The following is a 20344-nucleotide window of genomic DNA, read 5'->3' as shown; positions in this document are numbered from 1 at the left end:
TATTCTGCCATGAAAACTTGATGATGTTCATTGAGTCGCTAGGACTTGAAGATGAGTTGATGGCACCAAACAACATTTCCCATTAAACAATGGGAAAGCACATGTGCTTTAAGAAATTTCCTTTCTAGCTCTTACACTTCTGAAAATGCCAGCAACCTGGGGTTACCACCAGTAACTCAAGAGACAATTGTGCTAATGGTTAGCGTGGTGGGCTAAGAACTAAGGAGGCCAGGGCTCAAATTCCATTGTCGTTCCTTGTGACTTTGGACAAATAATGTAACCTTTTGTCCTTCCATTTCCTCAGGTACTAATTTACTCTGGAGATAGCGAAAAGCTACAGCCCGACCCACAGTATGAGAAGCCACTAATAACATGGTCCCACATCGGCTTCTTTTGAGTTTTGCACACAGCCTGTCAACGCCCACTTGTTTGGGATGGACCTATCACGAGATCCTGCTGGGCAGAAGAGCCAGGGGCACGGACTGGAAGTCAAAGTGTGGGGGGATTTAAATTCTTGTCTTCTGCCCGGTTGCTTTCTCTTTCTTTCATCTGCACCAGCTAGGATCCCTTGGCAGGATATCTGGAAGCAGCTTTCTCAATAGTGGTGCACTGCTTGGGGGTGGGGGGCATGGCAGAATTCATTCTATCTCATGAAATCACTGTGTAGACCTGGAAGGTCTACAGTAGAGAGTTGCACGGGGACAGAAATCCCACCCATCCCCACCCGGAAGGTCTACAGTAGAGAGTTGCACGGGGACAGAAATCCCACCCATCCCCACCCATCCCCGCCAGGATCCTTTCCGTCCTCACCCGTCCCCGCAAGGAATTACCTATATCCCCGCCCGTCCCCATAAAAAGCAGCAATTACTTCTGACAGGATCATTAATTCCACAGTTTCTTTTGTGTTTGCGCTGCTGTTTTCCTTGTGGAATCTCTTTGGTGGAACCCTTTTTTTGTTTTCTGTTCAGGTAATTAACTTATAAATCTCCTCTTTTACTAAGGCTGACGTGTCCATTATATTATATGGATGAACCCTACTTCCAAAGCCTTCCATCCCCGTGGGAGTCCCGTTGGCTAGAGGGGGGTCCCCGTGGGAGTCCCGTGGGCCAGAGGGGAGTCCCCGTGGGAGTCCCGTGGGTTAGGGGGGGTTTCTTGCGGGACCCCCGCGGGACCCATGGGATTCCCTCAATCCCCATTCCCGTGCAGACCTCTAGTCTACAGTGGGTCACCTGTATGACTTCAGACAATTAATTTAAATAATTAATGAGAAACCCTTTTATGATTGAGTGATCTCAAACTTAACACAAAATATGCTTATCACTTCAAATATCTAAAAATAAATTTCTTTTTACTTTTTCTTCTTATCTGAATGTCTTAATACATAATCATAATGGTGAATGTGAAAGCTCAGACCCAACAACCACACTCTAGTGAAAGATCACGGAGCCAGTTGTGAATGAGACCATCATAGCTAACCACTGTCTCATTCCACCGCATACAGACTTCACTTTCAAATCCTAATTAAATGCTAATTAAACAGCCTGTACTTATCTGAAGTGGTGGAGTTGCTGGGATGCCGTCTTTTCCTTTGCTGCCAGTCTGCTCGGGTGGGAGTCTCGCCAACGGTGTCCCCTCCTGAAGAAGCTCCAATTCGTGAAACTCAAGTTGAAGGGTCGAGGGATGTTTGAGACAGCAGCATCTTCTATTTTCTTTTGGTTATCAGACCGGAGCAGTTGTGGGACGCATCCCAGCAACTCCACCGCTTCAGATAAGTACAGGCTGTTTAATTAGCATTTAATTAGCATTTGAAAATGAAGTCTGTATGCGGTGGAATGAGACAGTGGTTAGTTACGATGGTCTCATTCACAACTGGCTCCGTGATCTTTCACTAGAGTGTGGTTGTTGGGTCTGAGCTTTCAAATTCACCATTATTATTATGTATTAAGATATTCAGAAAAAAAGAAAAAGTAACAAGAAATTTTTTTTAGATATTTGAAGTGATAAGCATATTTTGTGTTCAGACAATTAATGTCTATTATTCACCTAGTGGCTGGAGTGTGGAGGGTAATGGAATATAATTAAGACTGGGTTTCATGGCTCAGGCCATTGAATACCACCTTCTGCTCTCCTTGAAACTAAGAATTAAGCTGCAGCTATTAATTACCATCTTTTGCATCCTTTTCATAGAGTAATACTTGCTACTCCTGGAAGGGCCTTCCCATGTTAATAACTATTGTACCTGAAATACTACTGAAAAAGGCGTGAGCTAAATACAAAATCTCTTCCCCATGCATAATTGTTTTAAAATGAGGCACATATCTATGTGAGCACTGACAGGTACACACATATGTTGCAAAATAGATGTTTACATGTGCAGATGTAGGTACTTGCATGTGTCAAGCCCCTGTCCTATACCACGCTTTTTTTTTCTGCACATGTAAGTTTGAAAAATGAATACCATGGCTGTATGTGACATGAAATGCATGTGTCCCCTGCACATCTCTATGCCTATTTTACAAAAGGTGCTATATCTGGTAGAGCCTTTTATAAAATAATGATGAAATGTTAATATCCTGACCTGGAGATATCCCATTTCCTAGTAGAGCCACTGTGTCATATAAGGCTTCATGCAGGAGTGGCTCAAGGCAATCTGCTGCCTGAGGAAAGGGATGAGCTTGCGCGCACTCCTCCTTGAGCTGACGCCCCCTCTGAGCATCCAAAATGGGGGGTGGAACAAGGGCACCCCCAACTATTAGGCTTTCCGCTTTCACCCTTCTCCGCCCCAACCGGCAATTTGTTGTAAAAGTTGCCGGGCGGCGGTAGCGATTCACAGAGCTATCCTGCTGCCGGTCCCTGTGTCTTCTCTCCACTGCGGCCCACTCTCTTTGACAACTTCCTGTTGCCGCTGGAGCGGACCTCAGTGGAGAGAAGACGGAAGGACAGGCAGCAGCTCTGTGAATTGCTACCACCATCTGGCAACTTTTATGACAAATTGAAGGTAGATGGGGAGGGGAGAGGTGTGGAATGGATAAAATGCTGATTGGGGGGAAGAAAGGTGAAAGCATTAGATGCCAGGAAGGGGAGCAGCAGAGAGAGCTAACCAGCAGGTAGGCTGGCTGGCAGCAAGATGTTGCCTCAGTTGGCCTCATTATAGGGCCACCCCTGGCTTTATGTATTATTTTTTATGTTTTGGGGGGAATTTTCAGATCTTTATTCACAGTTTATAATCCATTATCAGATGGGGTTGCAGCCTTTCAATCAGGGCCCTGTCTCCTGAGGATCTTGAACCAAAGAGGATCTCAGCATCGCTTCCTCATTCAAAATAATCCAGCAATTTTTTTTTTTTTTTAACGCTGATCAAAATGAACATGAATACAAGAACAAGCCCACCCTTACCTTCATTGGTAGCGCATCGAAGCGTGGTTGGGAAGATGGAAAACACCGGCCAGAGTCTTCATCTAAAGAACAGAAACAAAGATTCAGGGAATGGAGTTCTGAGACACAGAGGGTCCTGCTGCCATTCTTAAGACCTAGACAACAACATGAACTCAAGGCCCATAGATGAATGCCTGCTTGATGCTCCTTCATTCGGGCATATTAGATTGGAAGAAGGTAGAGACTCCCTATTTATTCTTGCTAGGCCCAAAGCCACCTTGTCTCAGAGTTTACATTTGAGCCAGCCATTGTTTACTTTTCGAAAGCAACTGAAAACATTTCTTCCTGCAAGCCTTTACTTCAGGTCAAACTTTTGGATATTTTGATACTTCGTTGATATAGCCATAATATTGGTTTATAGTCTTTGGGCTCCTTTTACTAAGGTGCACTAGCGTTTTTAGCGCACGCACAAAATTACCGCGCGCTAAACCATGCGGTACGCTTTTAGAATAATGCTAGCTCAATGCTGGCGTTAAGGTCTAGCGCCTGTGGCAATTTAGCCCCCGCTATTCTGCGCGTTAAGGCCCTAACGCACCTTAGTAAAAGGAGCCCTTTGTGTCCTTGTATTTATTTTGTATATATGTGTTTTTTTTTTGTAAGCTGCCTAGATGTGGAGAGTGGGATAAAAGATTTTTTACACAACCCCCTTTTATGAAACCGTAGCACGGTTTTTAGCGCTGGCTGCGGCGGTAACAGCTCCGACACTCATAAAATTCCTATGAGCGTCGGAGATGTTACCGCCACGGCTAGCGCTAAACACTGAGCTACAATTTTGTAAAAGGGGGGGGGGGGGAGGAGAGGAATAACTAAATAAATAAGCATATTTACTTGTGACCCTGGGCAAGTCACTTAATCCCCCCATTGCCCCAAGTACATTAGATAGATTGTGAGCCCACCGGGACAGACAAGGAAAAATGCTTGAGTACCTGAATAAATTCAAGTAAACCGTTCTGAGCTCCCCTGGGAGAACGGTATAGAAAATTGAATACAGTGGTGCCTCACACAACGAACTTAATTGGTTCCAGGAGCAAGTTTGTTATGCGAAAAGTTCGTTATGTGAAACGCGTTTTCCCATAACAATACATGTTAAAAAAAATAATTCGTTCTGTAGCATAAAATATGCTAAGATGACATAAAAAAAGATAAATTTATCTTGTTAGAGCTGGTGTTAGACACAACTGGGGACTGCAAAGTCCAGGCAGAGGCTTACGGCTCTCTTTGACCAAGGGGGACAGTTGCCCTAGTTGCACTACCCTAACCCTATTCCTGCTATGTGTGACTGTGGTATTCTGTTAGCATGATATAGAGGGGATATATGTGAAGGGGAGGGGAGACAGAGGTTTTGTTGATCCTTGCTGTGTATTATAATCACCCCCCACATACTCCCCAGTACCTTTTTAATCATCCCCCCTCGGTACCTTTTTTAATTTCTCCCATCTTTCCCAGCCAGTGGCGTACAGGCCAGAAGCGCAGAGATCAGGAGCAATTCCTCTGCATGCCTGTGTGGGCCCATGCCGATCTCCGAATGGCTGCAGTTAGTTCTTGTGAGTCCCGCAAGAGCTGACTGCAGCCATTCAGAGATCAGCGCAGGCCCAGGCAGTAGCACAGAAGGCTTGCTCTTGATCTCTGTCTGCGCTTCTGGCTGGGAAATTTGCTAGACCACCAGTTACGAGTGAGCGGGTGAGATTAAAGTTGCAGCAGAGGTTTAAAAATATGCGGTGGCGGCAGAGGCTTAAAAATATGCAGCAGCGGCGGCAGGGGGGTTTAAAATATGTAGCGCCACTGCACAGGGAGCCAGGCGGAGAGAGGGCAGTTAAGCGATGCAGCTCGGGCGACTTCGTTGTGTGAAACGAAGTTCGTTGTAGGAAGCAAGACCTGAAGTTCGTTGTGCGCAGCGTTCGCTGTGCGAGGCGTCCGTTATGCGAGGCACCACTGTACGTAAATAAATACTTCAGAATCTTAATTTGGGTATAGCTGCTCTTCCTTTCAAATCTTAACAAGTGCTCACGTCGAGATCTGTGTGTTTGTGAGGATGCAGCGCACATGGAATGGTGCTAAGTAGCTGAAAATTGAAGGGCACTTCTATTGCCAAGACTAATTTTGGTAACTCAGCTTCTCCTTGGGGTACTTTCTGAGCAATGGATCTGCAGAGCCAGAGGCCGCTTCCATTTGTGCCTCTGCTTCTGTGGGGAATCTCATTTAGGTCTCCCGTAGTGGCGTATATCTGGAAGTGTAAGTGACATACAGGTTTTCCTCGAGAGGGTTAGACCTCAGGTTCTCAGTACTACACCCACACAGGTGTGTCTCTTACAGATAGCAAGGATGGGTGTGACTTTTTATTTCTTAAGTAGCAAAATAATACTGAAAAAGGGGAGGGTAACCCTATAAAACCAGGACTACACCTGTATGTTCACTGGAACCAGCAGGAATTCTGCCAAATATGTTCACGTGAAATCAGGATAGCATTTCCACGTGAGAGTCCCAGGCCTTTTGTAGTCCTCCCCTTTCCAGGGGTCTCAGATTTGGAAACACAAGCTATGACTTTAAACCAGACGTATATTATGGCTCAATTTTTTTAAACGCGCATGCACTGTATTAATCACACTAAATCCAACCAAGTATTAGGCGAAACATGAATTCATGTCGAGGAAAGAACAGTCTCCAGTGGAAATGAAGTCTGAATCGACATAACGAAAAGATAAGTTTAAATTTTGATAAAGCTAAATTATATTTTCTAAAAACAAAAAAAAAAAAATATTTTGATGACCTAATGGAGAAGATGGGAACCTTTTAAGCAGTAGACTACTTTAAAGGCCAAAAAACCTCCAAACGTCTAAAAAAAAGGCCTAAATGGGTACTTGGACGATCAAAAAGCCTGATCGTCCAAGTACCCATAATCAAAGCTGTTTTTAGACGTATCTAAAACCAGCTTAAGCCTTTCCCCTGCCTCTAAACCAGGGGTCTCCTAATGAATATGCATGAGATCTATGTGCATGTACTGCTTTCAATGCATATTCATTGGGGAAATCCCAAAAACCTGACTGGATTTGGCCCTCGAGGAGGGACTCTGGAGACCCCTGCTCTAAACGCATAGAGCAAAAAGAGGTGTTTTTAGAGGAGGGGAAAGGGTGGGAGGTGGGCCGAGCTACACCTAGGCGTACAGCAGGTATAACCAAAGTTTAGGCAGGTTATCTAGTCGGCACTTATACATTTTGATTTAGACCAAGTCAAAACAGGTATAAGTGCCAAAAAAGGGCCTGCTGAGCTGATCGCTGCAGCTCAGCAGCCCCAGCAACCTGCTTACTACCTACTGAAACTATCGAAGCAGGAGAGATGGCTCATCTCTCCTGCTACGATGGTGATCACCCACCCCCCCTCTGAACCGCGGCAGGCACTCCTCAGAAGGTCACTGAGAATTTATTATGATGAGAACAAATACATGCTTGATTGCTTGTATTTAGTAGTATGACTTTAAACCAAACATGTTATTGCAGAGCTATAGGTCCAGCTCTTCCGTCTGAAGTGGCCTTTTACTAGACTGCAGTAAAGTGGTCTTAACGTGCCCTTGTGTGAGTTTTCCCTGGGGTTATGAGATTTGCCGATGGGAAAACCCGGATGCATGGCCCCATGCCCTGCTCTGTTCTGCACCCAGCCCTGCCCCCCCCCCCCCCAAAAGCACATCTTTTTTGATCTCCAGGCCGTGTTTGGAGGGCTTCCAGCATGCGTGGATGTGTATGACATTATCCGCACGTGCTTGTTAGAAGCCCTCCAGACGCTGCAGGAGTTTAGGGCTTTCCGAAACCCGGACAAATAATTTTTCTAGTTAATTTCAGGAGTTACCTGGATAAATCCTTACTTTTGAAATTTTGGGATTGCTGCCTGGTTATCTGAGTGGTCTGGGGCACATTTATGATTTAACCAGATAATGACAGTATTTACCACTGGTCTGTTAAAAATAGCTCTGGGTAGCCCCACTAAGCTGTTAAATCTAGTTGGGATAAATACATTACATTACATTAGTGACTTCTATTCCGCCAGTTCTAGGCGGATTACAAAAGAAGATAACTGGACATTTCCAGGAAAATTACAAATTAGGGTGCTGTTTACATGGTTGAGACTTTGAAGGGAAATTTACAAGAGTGGGGATAGACATGGAGATTTGTTATGATTTCTTGATAAATTTTTTGAATAACAGGGTTTTCATTTCTGTCTAGAAGTTCACTTAATAGGGATATTCAGTTAACTTTAACCACATATATTGAAAGCATGGTACGGTTTAATATTGAGACGGGTATAGAGAGGGATCATTCAAAAGTAAAGGTTCTAGACTTTTAAAAAAATGAACTTTGTTCAGATGAGGGATTACGTCAAGGAATTTGCTGGATGGGAGCATCTGGAAGGAGTAGAAATGCAGTGGGCAAAACTGTAAGGCATTATTGTAAGGGTGACAGACATTTTTGTGAGGCAAGTAAGTAAAAGTAAGAGAAAAAGAAGACCACTTTGGTTCTACAAGTGGCCGCAGTCGAAGCAGGCCTGTCAGAAAGGGTTTCCTGATTGGCGAAATCTAAAAAAAAAATCAGTATAGCTTGCCGGGCCTATGCTTCTAGACAGATTTGCCGGGGCATCAGGCAGCCAAGTGGTATAAATTAATATCTGGCTATATGAATAAGAAACCAAAAACAAGTTTGAGAGATATTTGGAGCATTGAGATTAAGCAGCGGATTTCTGCTACTCAATGACCACAAATTTGGTCTTGGAGGATAAGATGTACAGCGTCAGCACCTCTGAGACAAACTTGGTTTTTCTTGTTGCATAGGATTTTTTGGATCCCGGTTCGTCTACAGAAGCTAGATCATTCTAAATTTAACAGATGCTGGCACTGTCATCTTGACTTTGGGACACTGGACCATCTGTTGTTTTACTGTCCTTTAATACTTAGGGCTCCTTTTACTAAGGTGTGCTAGCGTTTTTAGCGCACGCTAACCACACGCTAAATGAAAAATACTAACGCAAGCTCTATGGAGGCATTAGCGTTTAGTGCTAAAACCGCTAGCGCACCTTAGTAAAAAGTGCCCTTAGTTTTTGGAAGTCGATATGGGGGCAGATTAACACTGTACTGGAGTCATCAATTCCATGGACATATGATGTAGTTATATGTGGGACATTATTACAACTTAAATCCCTTTGGACCGATATAAAAGTCGGCTACTCCTTATTATGACTGGGGTAGCCATACAGATGGTTACTCGTAATTGGAAAAATTGCGATCGCCTTAATTTTCCTTTTTGGTGGGCAAATTTATGCCTCTGCTACAGGTATGAGAAAATGAATGCTGATATGTTGGGGCATAGCACATTGTTTAATTTGATTTGGGGACCATTGATGTCATTTATTACTTTGTTATAATTGTCTTTTATCTTTAGTTTTTTGTGGAATTACACACACATCCAGGGTAGGGGGAGGTTTTTATGTTCTATGTCTACAGGTTATAGACGGGAAGGGAGGGGAGTTATTCTTTATGTATTATTATTAACAGATTATAAGTGCTTACTGTGGTGGATTATATATATTGTTCTGTACTTTTGTTGGCTTAAAAAATTAATAAAGTTTAAAAATAAAAATGAAAGTAGTAGCTTAGTAGGTATGGAACAAAAGGTTAGCGTTCATAAACTACAAAAGATTGCAGAAAGAGGAAGACAAGCAAAAATATCTGGAAAAGTAAAGAGAGGTTTGTTTTTTTGCCATTGGTAAGCTGCTGAAACTTTGACCTCATTTACATACTGGCTGCCACTCAAAGATTTGTCAGGAAAGCAAAGCTACAAATGGAAGAAAAAATAGCTGATACGGTTAAATGGGGAGACAAAACATTTTTTAGATATATCAATGATAGGAAGAAGTGCAAAAGTGGCATTGTGAAACTCAAAAGTGAAGGGGAGAAATACGTAGAAGCTGCTAAAGAAAAGGCTGAATTGTTTAACAAATATTTCTGTTCTGTGTTCACGCCTGAAGCTCCAGGAGCGGGACTGCAAAAGACAACATGAATAGGGATGGAGTAGTGGTAGACCCTGATGGATTGTGTTCGTGAGCAGCTAGTGCTCAGAGACCTGGAAACCATACCCAGAGAATACTCCTCATATCCAGCCTCTCCATCCAATTATCACATATTTTGTAATTGATAACTTATTATCTCTTGAAAATGTGAACCTTGACTGTTGTACATGTTTAAAAAAATTTGTAACACACATCTCAATTTTAAGGTTCCGACGTGATTTCTCATGGTTTCGCCCCTGTATCAGGGAACCTCAATGCTAGAAGGTGGAAACATTCAAAAAAGGATAGAACGGGTCTCTGATATATTTTTTCATGGACTTCAAACCGCCATAACGAGAACGTGTACAATAGTCAGGGTTCGCATTTTCAAGAGATAATAAGTTATCAATTACAAAATATGCGATGACTGGATGGAGAGGCTGGATATGGTGAGCATTCTCCAGGCAGTCTCTAGGTTTCTGAGCATATGTTTTCCTTAAGAGTGAGTTTATGAAAAGTTTATGTGCATATTTGAAACTTGTGCATATGTTAGGGAGTTTCTGTACTTTGTTAAGTTTGGACATTTTCCTTTGAGCTCCCAATTTTTCAATTGTTTTCCCCTTCTATTTTGTTTTGACTAATTAAGTCCCTCCTCGAGGGCCGCAATCCAGTCGGATTTTCAGGATTTCCCAATGAATATGCATGAGATCTATTAACATACAGTGAAAGCAGTGCACGCAAATAGATCTCATGTATATTCATTGGGGAAATCCTAAAAACCCAACTGGATTGTGGCCCTCGAGGAGGGACTTTGACACCCCTGATCTACAGTGATGTAGAAGAGATTAGAGCATTGAAAGGACATACTCCCAGCAAGTGTACACATTTAGGATTGGTGGTCTAGGACACCTGCTGTGTCCTAGACAATTCTACACTGTGGGAACTTTCATCTTCTTTCTTCAAGAGTAAGTCCCTCTTCTTGCCACACTTATCTAGTATTTGATCTCTCTCCCTTCCTGCATTCCTGGCTACCCTCTCTCCTGGTTGGCTCTGCCAGACAGCCAATGGGCATTGCAGACAACCTTGAAACTGGGGAAATTCAAATTTTAGCAGGAAGGAGCTCCCAAAAGCTCAGAGGATGACAAAAAAAAACAAAACCTACCGTCGTTTAATCATTGCAAAGGGTCACAGACAGATGGATATGACCTACCTATTAAGTGATCATTTTCACTTTTGTTACTTTAATGTAATGCATGATTACATTGTTCAGCAATTAGTATGAGGCACTGTAACTATGATCCAACTGTATTAATAGTTGTACTGATCTACCTATACTAGCAACCCTATTGAATTTCCATGTCAATCTGTGCATTGTAACTTCCTGGGTAATTGACCCGACCTCTTGTAATGTAATCCGACCTTGAACTGAATAGGTAAAGGCAGAATAGAAAACCTGGTTAACATAACATAAAATAGCATTGGCACAATACACAAACACAATAAATAAATAATGAATGAGTGAATGAATAATTAATATGATAAATAATCATCATGATTAAAACTCAGCCACCCGCTTATTCCATCCCATTTCTAAAAAAAAAACATGTACTCCCAACAATCAATACAAAATCATAGCAGCAAAAAATACAACAAAACAGAACACATCAACCCTAATCCTCATCTTGTATCATATCCTCAGCTGGCCACCCCCCATCCCAGACCCTAACAGAAACCATTCTTTACAATAGCCAATTCACTGCAATTATTAGCTAGAGAGAATCTTGGGTAATAAGCAACCCTTTCTTTCAAAATTTCAAATGTTAGTAACTTTATGCTAGAATACCTAAAATTTACAGACAAGGAGCACCAGAAACCAATTGCAGAAGCTGAGAGGCCCTACCCTAAAGGGCCATTAAAGGTGTAGGGAAATAGGGAGGCTCAAAAAGAAAACCAAAAGATAAGGCTAACCTCTGATAGCTGAATCAGGTAGAGGGGAGGGGGAATTTCTTAGTGATACTTTACCTTGGCAGTCATCTTGCCCAAAGACACGGTTCTCTACTCCACCTGGCTGCCGAAGGAGATGGGGTTGGGTGGGTGCACATTCCTTTATGAGCTCAACAGGATTCCGTGTGAGGTGGATGAACTCGGGAATTAGATAGAAGATAATGAAGACCCAGCCATTGGAGACTAGGGCGATAGATATGACAGGATCATCCCACCAATGGCCGTGGTGCAAATCCCTGTTTCCTCGTAAAAGCATGACAATCCAGACTATCCAGATGCATATGGACAAAAACATAGTGAGGAAGATGTGGACTCCATGTATCTTCCAGGTGCCATTGCTCCCACAGAAAGTTACCATGGAGACAATAAAAGTTAGAGCCATGAGGAAGAGGACATAGATGAGAATATATACAAAGTTTTTATTGAGCTCAATGAACTCATCATCAGTGTTGGTAAGAAAATTGCATGGCATCTTGTTCCTTGCCAGCTCAATTACTACCCAAATGATGGCAATGATGACCTGGACCATTGACAGGGCAAAGACACCCAATAACATCAGGCACCCGTTCATCCCTTGTTTACATCTTACCAGGCCAACCAGCTTGAAGGCGTGGACTAGGAGGCAGGAGAAGCATATGGCAAAGAGAACTCCAAAAAGGAAGAAGCGTGTTGGGCAAGTCTGAGCATTCAGTTGGATGATGAAGGCAAAGGTGAGGCCAAAGATTCCCAAAGTTCCCAGCAGAAAAATTATTTGGATGGGGACAATGGAGCGCTTTGTAAAATTTGCGATGCGGGGGATGAGGCAAAAGAGGACAAACAGAAGGAAGATGGTAGTGACAATGCCGGCGGCTGCCAGAGTTTCCAGAACGATACCCCATGCTGCATTTCTGTCACAGAGGAACCGATAGTCTAATGCAAGGTTACTGCCGCACCCAGCCATCAAGCTAAAGCGAGCAGCTCAGATCAGGAGAATCTTCCAGAAAAGCCTGTGGGGAAGACATAAAGATAGGATGGTTAATTTTAGATGACTCATGAAAAAAGTATGTAGCCAATTTGTATGGATTCACAAGGTGTATTGTAAAAAGAACTAATTTTAGTCTCACATTTTAACTGTATAGGAAAAAAAAATACATACTACATGTCATTTGTATAAAAAAATAAAAGTACAAAAATTAAAATGTAACTAACAAATATTTGTAAAGGTAACAAAAAGAAATCTAAATGATCAGAAGTGGGCATATATCTCTGAGTGAAGTAATTTGGTAATGTATTCAATACGTATCTTCCAAGACATTTAGGAATTAGAGCATTTTAGAGAGAGACTGAGGACGGAGTAAAGAAATAGGACACTAGGACATCCCTATGAAAGGACAAGAAATAATTATATTATTGTTATTACTCTGGCTAATAAAAATGACTAATAAGAGGAAGAGCCCTTCTCCTTTCCAAGAGAGATCTACATAATGCCCCCCTTTAACTAGTGGTCTGTTTATCTAAAATCCACAAGTCATTCACTGATGACGTGGCAGAGGGAAGCCCTAGCGGGGCAGGCTGTTCAGAGTGATGCCACTGCTGACCGTCCACCACCGCTGCTGCTTTAGGAGGCCTCTGAGGTATGTCAGGTCTCATGGTGGGATAATCAGTGGGATGCTGCTGCACAGGGGGACTGGAGGGAGGGATGGTAATCTGCGGCACAGGGGGATGGGAGGGGAGGAAACATGCTGCACATAGGGGGAGAGAGAGAAAAGAGGATGAATTGTTGGGGTGGAGGAGAGAAAGGAAGAGATGAAACAAAGAGAAAGGGGTGAGAGGGAGAAATTCTGCATATGGTGGAGGGGAGGGAGACATGCATGGAGAGGAGAAAGGGAGAAATGTTGGACATAGGGTGGAGGGCAGGGAGAGATGGTGCATGGGGAGAGAGAAAGAAAGGTTGCACAAATGCATATGATAATGGAGGGGAGGAAGGGAAAGATGCTGCATGGAGGGGAATAGAGAGGTTTGACCCAGGGCACAAGGCAGAAAGAGAGAGAGATGGTAGATACCCCCCCCCCCCAAATGTTAGATATGGCAGTGGAAGGTAGAAAAATAATAATTTTCTATTTAAGAACATAAGAATTGCTGCTGCTGGGTCAGACCGGTGGTCCATCGTGCCCAGCAGTCCGCTCACGGGGCAGCCCTTAGGTCAAAGACCAGTGTCCTAGCTGAGACTAGCCTTACCTGCGTACGTTCCAATTCAGCAGGAACTTGTCTAACTTTGTCTTGAATCCCTGGAGGGTGTTTTCCCCTATAACAGCCTCCGGAAGAGCGTTCTAGTTTTCTACCACTCTCTGGGTGAAGAAGAACTTCCTTACGTTTGTATGGAATCTATCTCCTTTCAACTTTAGAGTGTCCTCTTGTTCTCCCTACCTTGGAGAAGGTGACCAACCTGTCTTTATATACTAAGTCTATTCTCTTCATTATCTTGAACGTTTTGATCATGTCCCCTCTCAGTCTCCTCTTTTCAAGGGAGAAGAGGCCCAGTTTCTCTAATCTCTCACTGTACGGCATCTCCTCCAGTCCCTTAACCATTACATAGGTCAGATTTGAAATGTGTATCCTGCCAGAGCTGGTGTTAGACAGTGAGCATGAGCTAAGACCTAACAGAGAGAGAAAAAGTCCTGTTTTGTTTATTTTGTTTAAACCACAGTGCCAGCGTGGGGTTGGAGAGGGAAAAGGGGGTGGGGTGGGTGAAAAGGCTACAAAAAACCTGCCAGGATGTTTGAAAAAAACAAACTCAAAAATGCCTGATTGTACAAGAAAACTGAAACAAATCGAATTTTCCCTGAATCGGGCAGCACTAGTAAGGATCAGTTAAATCTGGACATAGAAATAGAAAAATAAACTGAAGAAAGCCGAAAGGAAAAGGAGGAGAGAAAGAACCTGGAAAGAGATTTACGACGGAGGAAAGCAGAAATCAGAGAAGTGAATGGCCAGAACATAAAAAGCGAAAAGAGAATTTTATTTTTAAATTCAGGATAGTATAGTACCCTTGTTTATAAAGGTTAATAAATATAAATAGAATATAGAATTAAGGTGATATCTTTTCATTGGACTAATTTTAGTAGATTTTTGATCAACTGTCAGAGACCAAAACCTCATTTCTCAGGTCAGGACAGCTTACTGTCTTGATCTTGGGAAGATGATCTTGGCCTCTGAGAGCTAACTGAAAAATGTTTTAAGTCTTTTCAATGAAAAAAATCATCTTATTTTCCATTTTTTTATTTATTTTTAGCATTTATAATACCACTTATAGCCTATGTGATTTTACATTCAGGTACTCAAGCATTTTTCCCTACCTATCCTGGTGGGCTCATACTCTATCTAATGTACCTGGGGCAAGGGGGGATTGGGTGACTTGCCCAGGATCACAAGGAGCAGAATGGGATTTGAACCCTCAACCTCAGGGTGCTGAAGCTGTGGCTCTAACCACTGTGCCACACACTTAACCCCCCCCCCCCCTTTTTCTAAGCTGTGGTTGAGGTTTCTACTGTGGCCCGGAGCGCTAAATGCTCTGACACTGTTCCAACACATAGAATTTCTATGAGCGTTGGAACATTTAACACTCCAGGCCATGGTAGACACCTTTACCGTGGCTTAGTGAAAGAGGTCCTTAATTTGGAATGTACAGTGTGTAATACCAGCAGGGTAATATAACGGACAAGTTTTGCTCATATCAATTCAGTCATTTGCTCGCGACAAAAACCATTTGTGCTCACATGAACTCGGCACTTCGAGGGAACATTGACCCCCAGCATCCCAGATTTTATTTCTTAATGTGTAGGTAGTGCACAGTAATCACAAAAATTACTGCGGGATGCCTGCGCGCACCCTGCAGTAAGGCATTTCAAGCTGTGATAAGCATGCGTTAATGTTTACCACAGCTTAGTAAAAGGATCCCTTGTGAGTTCTGTCATGAAAAGCAAACCAGGATACTGTTCTGTTTCTAAGTCAAAAATCTTCTGTAAGAACTGAACTAGCAAACATGAAAAAAAAAAAAAAATGCCAACGGCATATATAATAAGTTATACAGTAAAACCTTGGATTGCAAGTAACTTGGTTTGCAAGTGTTTTGCAAGACAAGCAAAACATTTAATTAAATTTTAACTTGATATTCAAGCAATGTCTTGCAATACGAGTACATACAGTATACACGTGTCACATAATCAAAACTGAGCCGATAATTCTTCTCTCTCTGACGCTGCAAGTGTGTAGTGACTGTTCTAAATGAGCGAGGTCTTGCAATACAAGTACATGATAGTATTTTGTATTAAAGTTTTGGGGTTGTGGAACGAATCATCTGAGTTTCCATTATTTCCTATAGGGAAATTCGCTTTGATATACGAGTGCTTTAGATTACAAGCATGCTTCTGGAATTAAATATGCTTGCAAAGCAAGGTTTTAATGTACTCAGTTACATCAATAAACATATATAGATAAAATCCTGGGTTTGTGTGTGGGGGGGGGAAGGGGGAAGGTATGTACTCTGTACAGTGCTGCGTACATTTTGTAGTGCTCTAGAAATAATTAATAGCAGTATACCTAAAGATGACAGATTTGACTGCATAAAGGAAACTGCAGACTAGATGAATCACAGCCAGCATTAAAAAAACACACCTGTAAAACTGGAAATGTTACAAGTAAATACAGTATCTTATTGCTGGGTGTGACGTGCTGATGTCAAATGGTCTATATATAGAAAGATACAATAAGGTAACATGGCTAATCAATTGTAAATTATAAACACCATGACAGAGCTAAAGAATGAAGAAGTTGAGATCATCTGGGAGAGTTCCATTCCTCACTGATAAAGCTCAGAGGAAGAAAACCAGACATATTGAAGATGCCCACTCCCTCCTGCCTGAAGGGCCACTTGTTTAAAATTGGCTCAGGTTCGGCAGTCAGAGCGCTTGCCCTGTAGTCCCCAGGGTCTAGGCTAGAGCTGATTCAAACCCCGGCTCCGACAATGCAATAAAATTGGCTCAGGCACCTAAGGCCTGTCCCAGTGCATCCCAGGATGCACTGGGAGGGGGAAGGGCTACCATTTTAAAGAGGCAGCCCTTCAGGCAGGAGGGAATGGACATCCTTCCTGCCTGATTTTCCACAAAAGGTACTTGGGGTGGGGCAATGTCAGGGGTGGGGAGGTCCTTGAGCTCAAGGGGAGGTATCCAACATGACCCCACTAGACCATAAGGATTTTGTTTTGGGGTGGTGAGAGTGGTCAGGGAGATCGGAAGGGGGGGGGGGGAGCTTGATGACAGGGGGTCCTGGTTTTGGGTACCCCTGCCATCAGGGCTGCATGTTTTGGGTTTTTTTTCAAAAATGTGTTTTATTGAATTTCAATACAATACAAAAAGGCGCCACACAGAAAAAATACCAATCTATGCCACAACAAGCAAACCCCACCAGACCCACCCAAGCATCCCACCACTTTCCCTGTCCCCATCGCCCTCCACCCCTTCCACTCCCTACAAGCAATCATGAACCAAAAATGCAATCTAGCTCCAGTGGGCCACAACTCAAAGTAATCAGAAATTTAACAGATGACTTTGTGCCCTGGGAGTTAATGTGGTCCAGAATGGCTCCCCCCGAGCACAAAATGCCCGTCCAGGCAGAGCGTCCAAAGAAGTCAACAACAGTCTTTCCATAGATGCTTGCTGTATCAAAAGCGTGTGCCAATGAGCGAGAGTAGGGCATCCGCAGAAATCCAGCAATGCAGAATGGCTGCAGGATTTTAAAAAAAATGCTGTTGTGCCTCTGTTGTGTTTGCACAACAGTTACCGGCAGCTCCAGAGCTTCCAGTAGCGAGTGGAAACAGATGTCTGTTTTGTGTATCGCTAGGAGGTTGCGGGGGTGGGGCGGGGACAGAAAGAGGGCAGGGGCACCATCTACCCTCACTGCCACTGTCATCTTATCCCCTGCAGTAGGATCAGTGAGGTCTTCAGGAGTTAAAATATGAGGATCGGTGTGGATCCCATGCTAAGGCCACTCTCTTTTTAAGGCGCTACACTTTTAGTTCTGTGGGATCTGCGAGATTCTCTTTTAAACTTCTACCTTTGCTGGCTGCACATCTTGCGGATCTTAACTACATGCCCGGGACCGCAGAGATCTTCATTTTAACTTCCTCGGACCTCACGGATCCCGCTCACCCCCGAGGTGAGCAGATTTTTAAGGGTTAAGATCCGTGAGATCCGTGGGGTCCGCATTTTACCCAGTTCCCACTCAACCTACAACACCCTCAGCTATACACCCACTCCTCTATACCCCCACCCTGAATCTCCATCTTTGGTGTTGCCTCTCTAGTATTTATTTTTTTACGAATATTTCTGGATCACTTTCTAATAAAAAAAAATTGTTTAACAAGATTTGTAAGCTAACATAAGTGGCTCAAACCAATTCAGCAAAAATAAAATAACTCTGGACATGAAACTGTCCCTAGAAATGTAGGTTTTTTATTATCAAGCACACAAGAAAAGAACTTAGCACCATTCCTTAAGAACATAAGAAGTTGCCTCCGCTGAGGCAGACCAGAGGTCCATCTCGCCCAGCGGTCCGCTCTCGCGGCAGCCCATCAGGCCCACTGCCTGAACAGTGGTCTCTGACTAATTTTACAAATTACCTCTAATCCTATCCCTATAACCTTACCTCTACTCTTATCTGTACCCCTCAATCCCTTTGTCCTCCAGGTACCTGTCCAGACTTTCTTTGAAGCCCTGTAGCGTGCTTCTGCTTATCACATCCTCCGGTAGCGCGTTCCATGTATCCACCACCCTCTGGGTGAAAAAGAACTTCCTGGCATTTGTTCTAAACCTTTCCCCTCTCAATTTCTCCGAGTGCCCCCTTGTACTTGTGGTTCCCCATAGTTTGAAAAATCTGTCCCTGTCCACTTTTTCTATGCCCTTCATGATCTTGAAGGTTTCTATCATGTCTCCTCTAAGTCGTCGCTTTTCCAGCGAGAAAAGCCCCAGCTTTTTCAGTCTGTCAATATATGAGAGGTCCCCCATACCCTTTATTAGCTTAGTTTCTCTTCTCTGGACTCTCTCAAGTACCGCCATGTCCTTCTTGAGGTACGGCGACCAGTACTGGATACAGTACTCCAGGTGCGGGCGCACCATTGCATGATACAGTGGCAGGATGACTTCCTTCGTCCTGTGTTGTTCATGTTTTGTTACATATAAATCATATAAAGGGCTGATGTGGGGCAATTTATATTACATTACATTACATTACATTAGTGACTTCTATTCTGCCTTTACCTTGCAGTTCAAGGCGGATTACATAAGAATTGTTATGATTTTAATACATAAGGTTATAATGGAACATTTTCTAATTTGCTAAGGAATAGATTGGTAATGCTGATGGAGTTTTGAACTTTATTGGTAAAGTTATATTAGGTTTTATGTGTTTTTTGAAGAGTAAGGTTTTTGTTTCTTTTTTGAAAGTTTTGTAGTCTGTGGTTGAAGTCAGCAGATTGGTGAGTTGTTGGTCCAGTTTTGCTGCTCTGGTGGCAAGAAGGTTGTCATATTTTTCTTCGTTTGACATTTTTGGTTGGTGGGTGTGCGAATATTGTATGAGTTCTCCTGTGTCTGACTGAGGTGGAATGAGTTAGTCGATTGTTCCAATAGGAAGGGCTGTTTCCGTTTATAGCTTTGAATAGTAGGCAAAGGAATTAGAAGTGTATTCTGGCTTGTATTGGGAGCCAGTGTGAGTCGTGGTAGGCCTCCGTGATGTGGTCGTATTTTTTCAATGAGTAGATAAGTCTTAGGGCTGTGTTTTGTATAGTTTGGAGTTGTTTCATCTTTGTTGTTAGGCAGGGGAGATATAGTAAGTTGCAGTAGTCTATTAGGCCTAGGATTAGGGATTGAATCACAAGTTGGAATTGTTTTCTGTTGAAGAATTTTCTGACTTGCCTAAGGTTTCTCATAGTGGCGAATAATGTTTTTATAATTTTGTTGATTTGTGGTTGCATGATACAACCTCTGTCTATCAGCACTCCAAGGAGTTTTAGTGTGGGTTGAATGGGGTAAGAGATCGAGTTAATTTCTATGTTTGTCAAGGTTGGAGTTTTGCAGTTTTCAAGGAGGATGAAGTTTGTTTTGTCCGGGTTAAGTTTTAGTTTGTGTTCTTTCATCCATGTTGCTATTGTTTCCAGTGTTCCGTGTATTGTGCCTATCATGGATGGTTCAAGTTGGTCGAAGGGGATGAGTATGGTGATATCATCTGTGTAACTGTAGAAGGTAATGCCTAGTTTATCTAGGTGGGAACTTAGGGAGGCAATGTATAGGTTGAAAAGTGTGGGAGATAGGGGAGATCCTTGTGGCACTCCACATGGGTTGGACCAAGGATCCGATTTTTCTTTGTTTGTTTGTTTTTACTATAAGTTCTGGATTGTAGGAAACCTTTAAACCATGTTAGAACTTTTCCTGTAATTCCTATTGCATCTAGAGTTTGTAAGAGGATTTCGTGGTCTACTATATCAAAGGTCTAGTTGAATGATCATCATTTTTTTTTCCAGTGCAGAGGTGTTGTCTTGCGATGTCCATGAGTGTTCCTAGTAGGGTTTCCATGCTGTAGTTGGTTCTGAAGCCGGATTGCATGGGGTGGAGTAAGTTGTGGTGATCTAGGTAAATGTTTAGGGCTTTAGCTACTAGGCCTTCCTTTAGTTTAACATATAGTGGGATTGAGGCTATAGGTCTATAGTTAGATGGTTGGTCTGTTGCTCCCTTGGGGTCTTTTAGGATTGGAGTTATGATAATTTCGCTGAAGTTTTGTGGGAAATGGCTGTCGGAGAGTAGGGTTTGTATCCATTGTAGGAGCAGAGTGCGGAATAGCATACTGG

General features: G+C 42.9%; 1 protein-coding gene across 2 annotated transcripts in view; it reads right to left on the bottom strand.

The window, feature by feature from the left end:
- LOC117353503 (retinoic acid-induced protein 3-like) overlaps positions 1-20344 on the bottom strand; it is a 33456-nt gene that overhangs the window by 4356 nt on the left and 8756 nt on the right. For both annotated transcript variants that reach the window (XM_033929474.1, XM_033929475.1), the window contains exons 2-3: positions 11488-12455; positions 3397-3458 (exon numbers count right to left, since the gene is read on the bottom strand). In XM_033929474.1, coding sequence (XP_033785365.1) covers positions 3397-3458; positions 11488-12409 — 984 coding nt within the window. In that variant the 5' untranslated portion in view covers positions 12410-12455. The remainder of the gene's footprint in view (positions 1-3396; positions 3459-11487; positions 12456-20344) is intronic.

Source organism: Geotrypetes seraphini, chromosome 2 (genome assembly GCF_902459505.1).
Source record: "Geotrypetes seraphini chromosome 2, aGeoSer1.1, whole genome shotgun sequence".
Taxonomy (NCBI): domain Eukaryota; kingdom Metazoa; phylum Chordata; class Amphibia; order Gymnophiona; family Dermophiidae; genus Geotrypetes; species Geotrypetes seraphini.
Note: the sequence above shows the minus strand (reverse complement) of the source record. Positions and strands in the feature narration are given on the sequence as shown.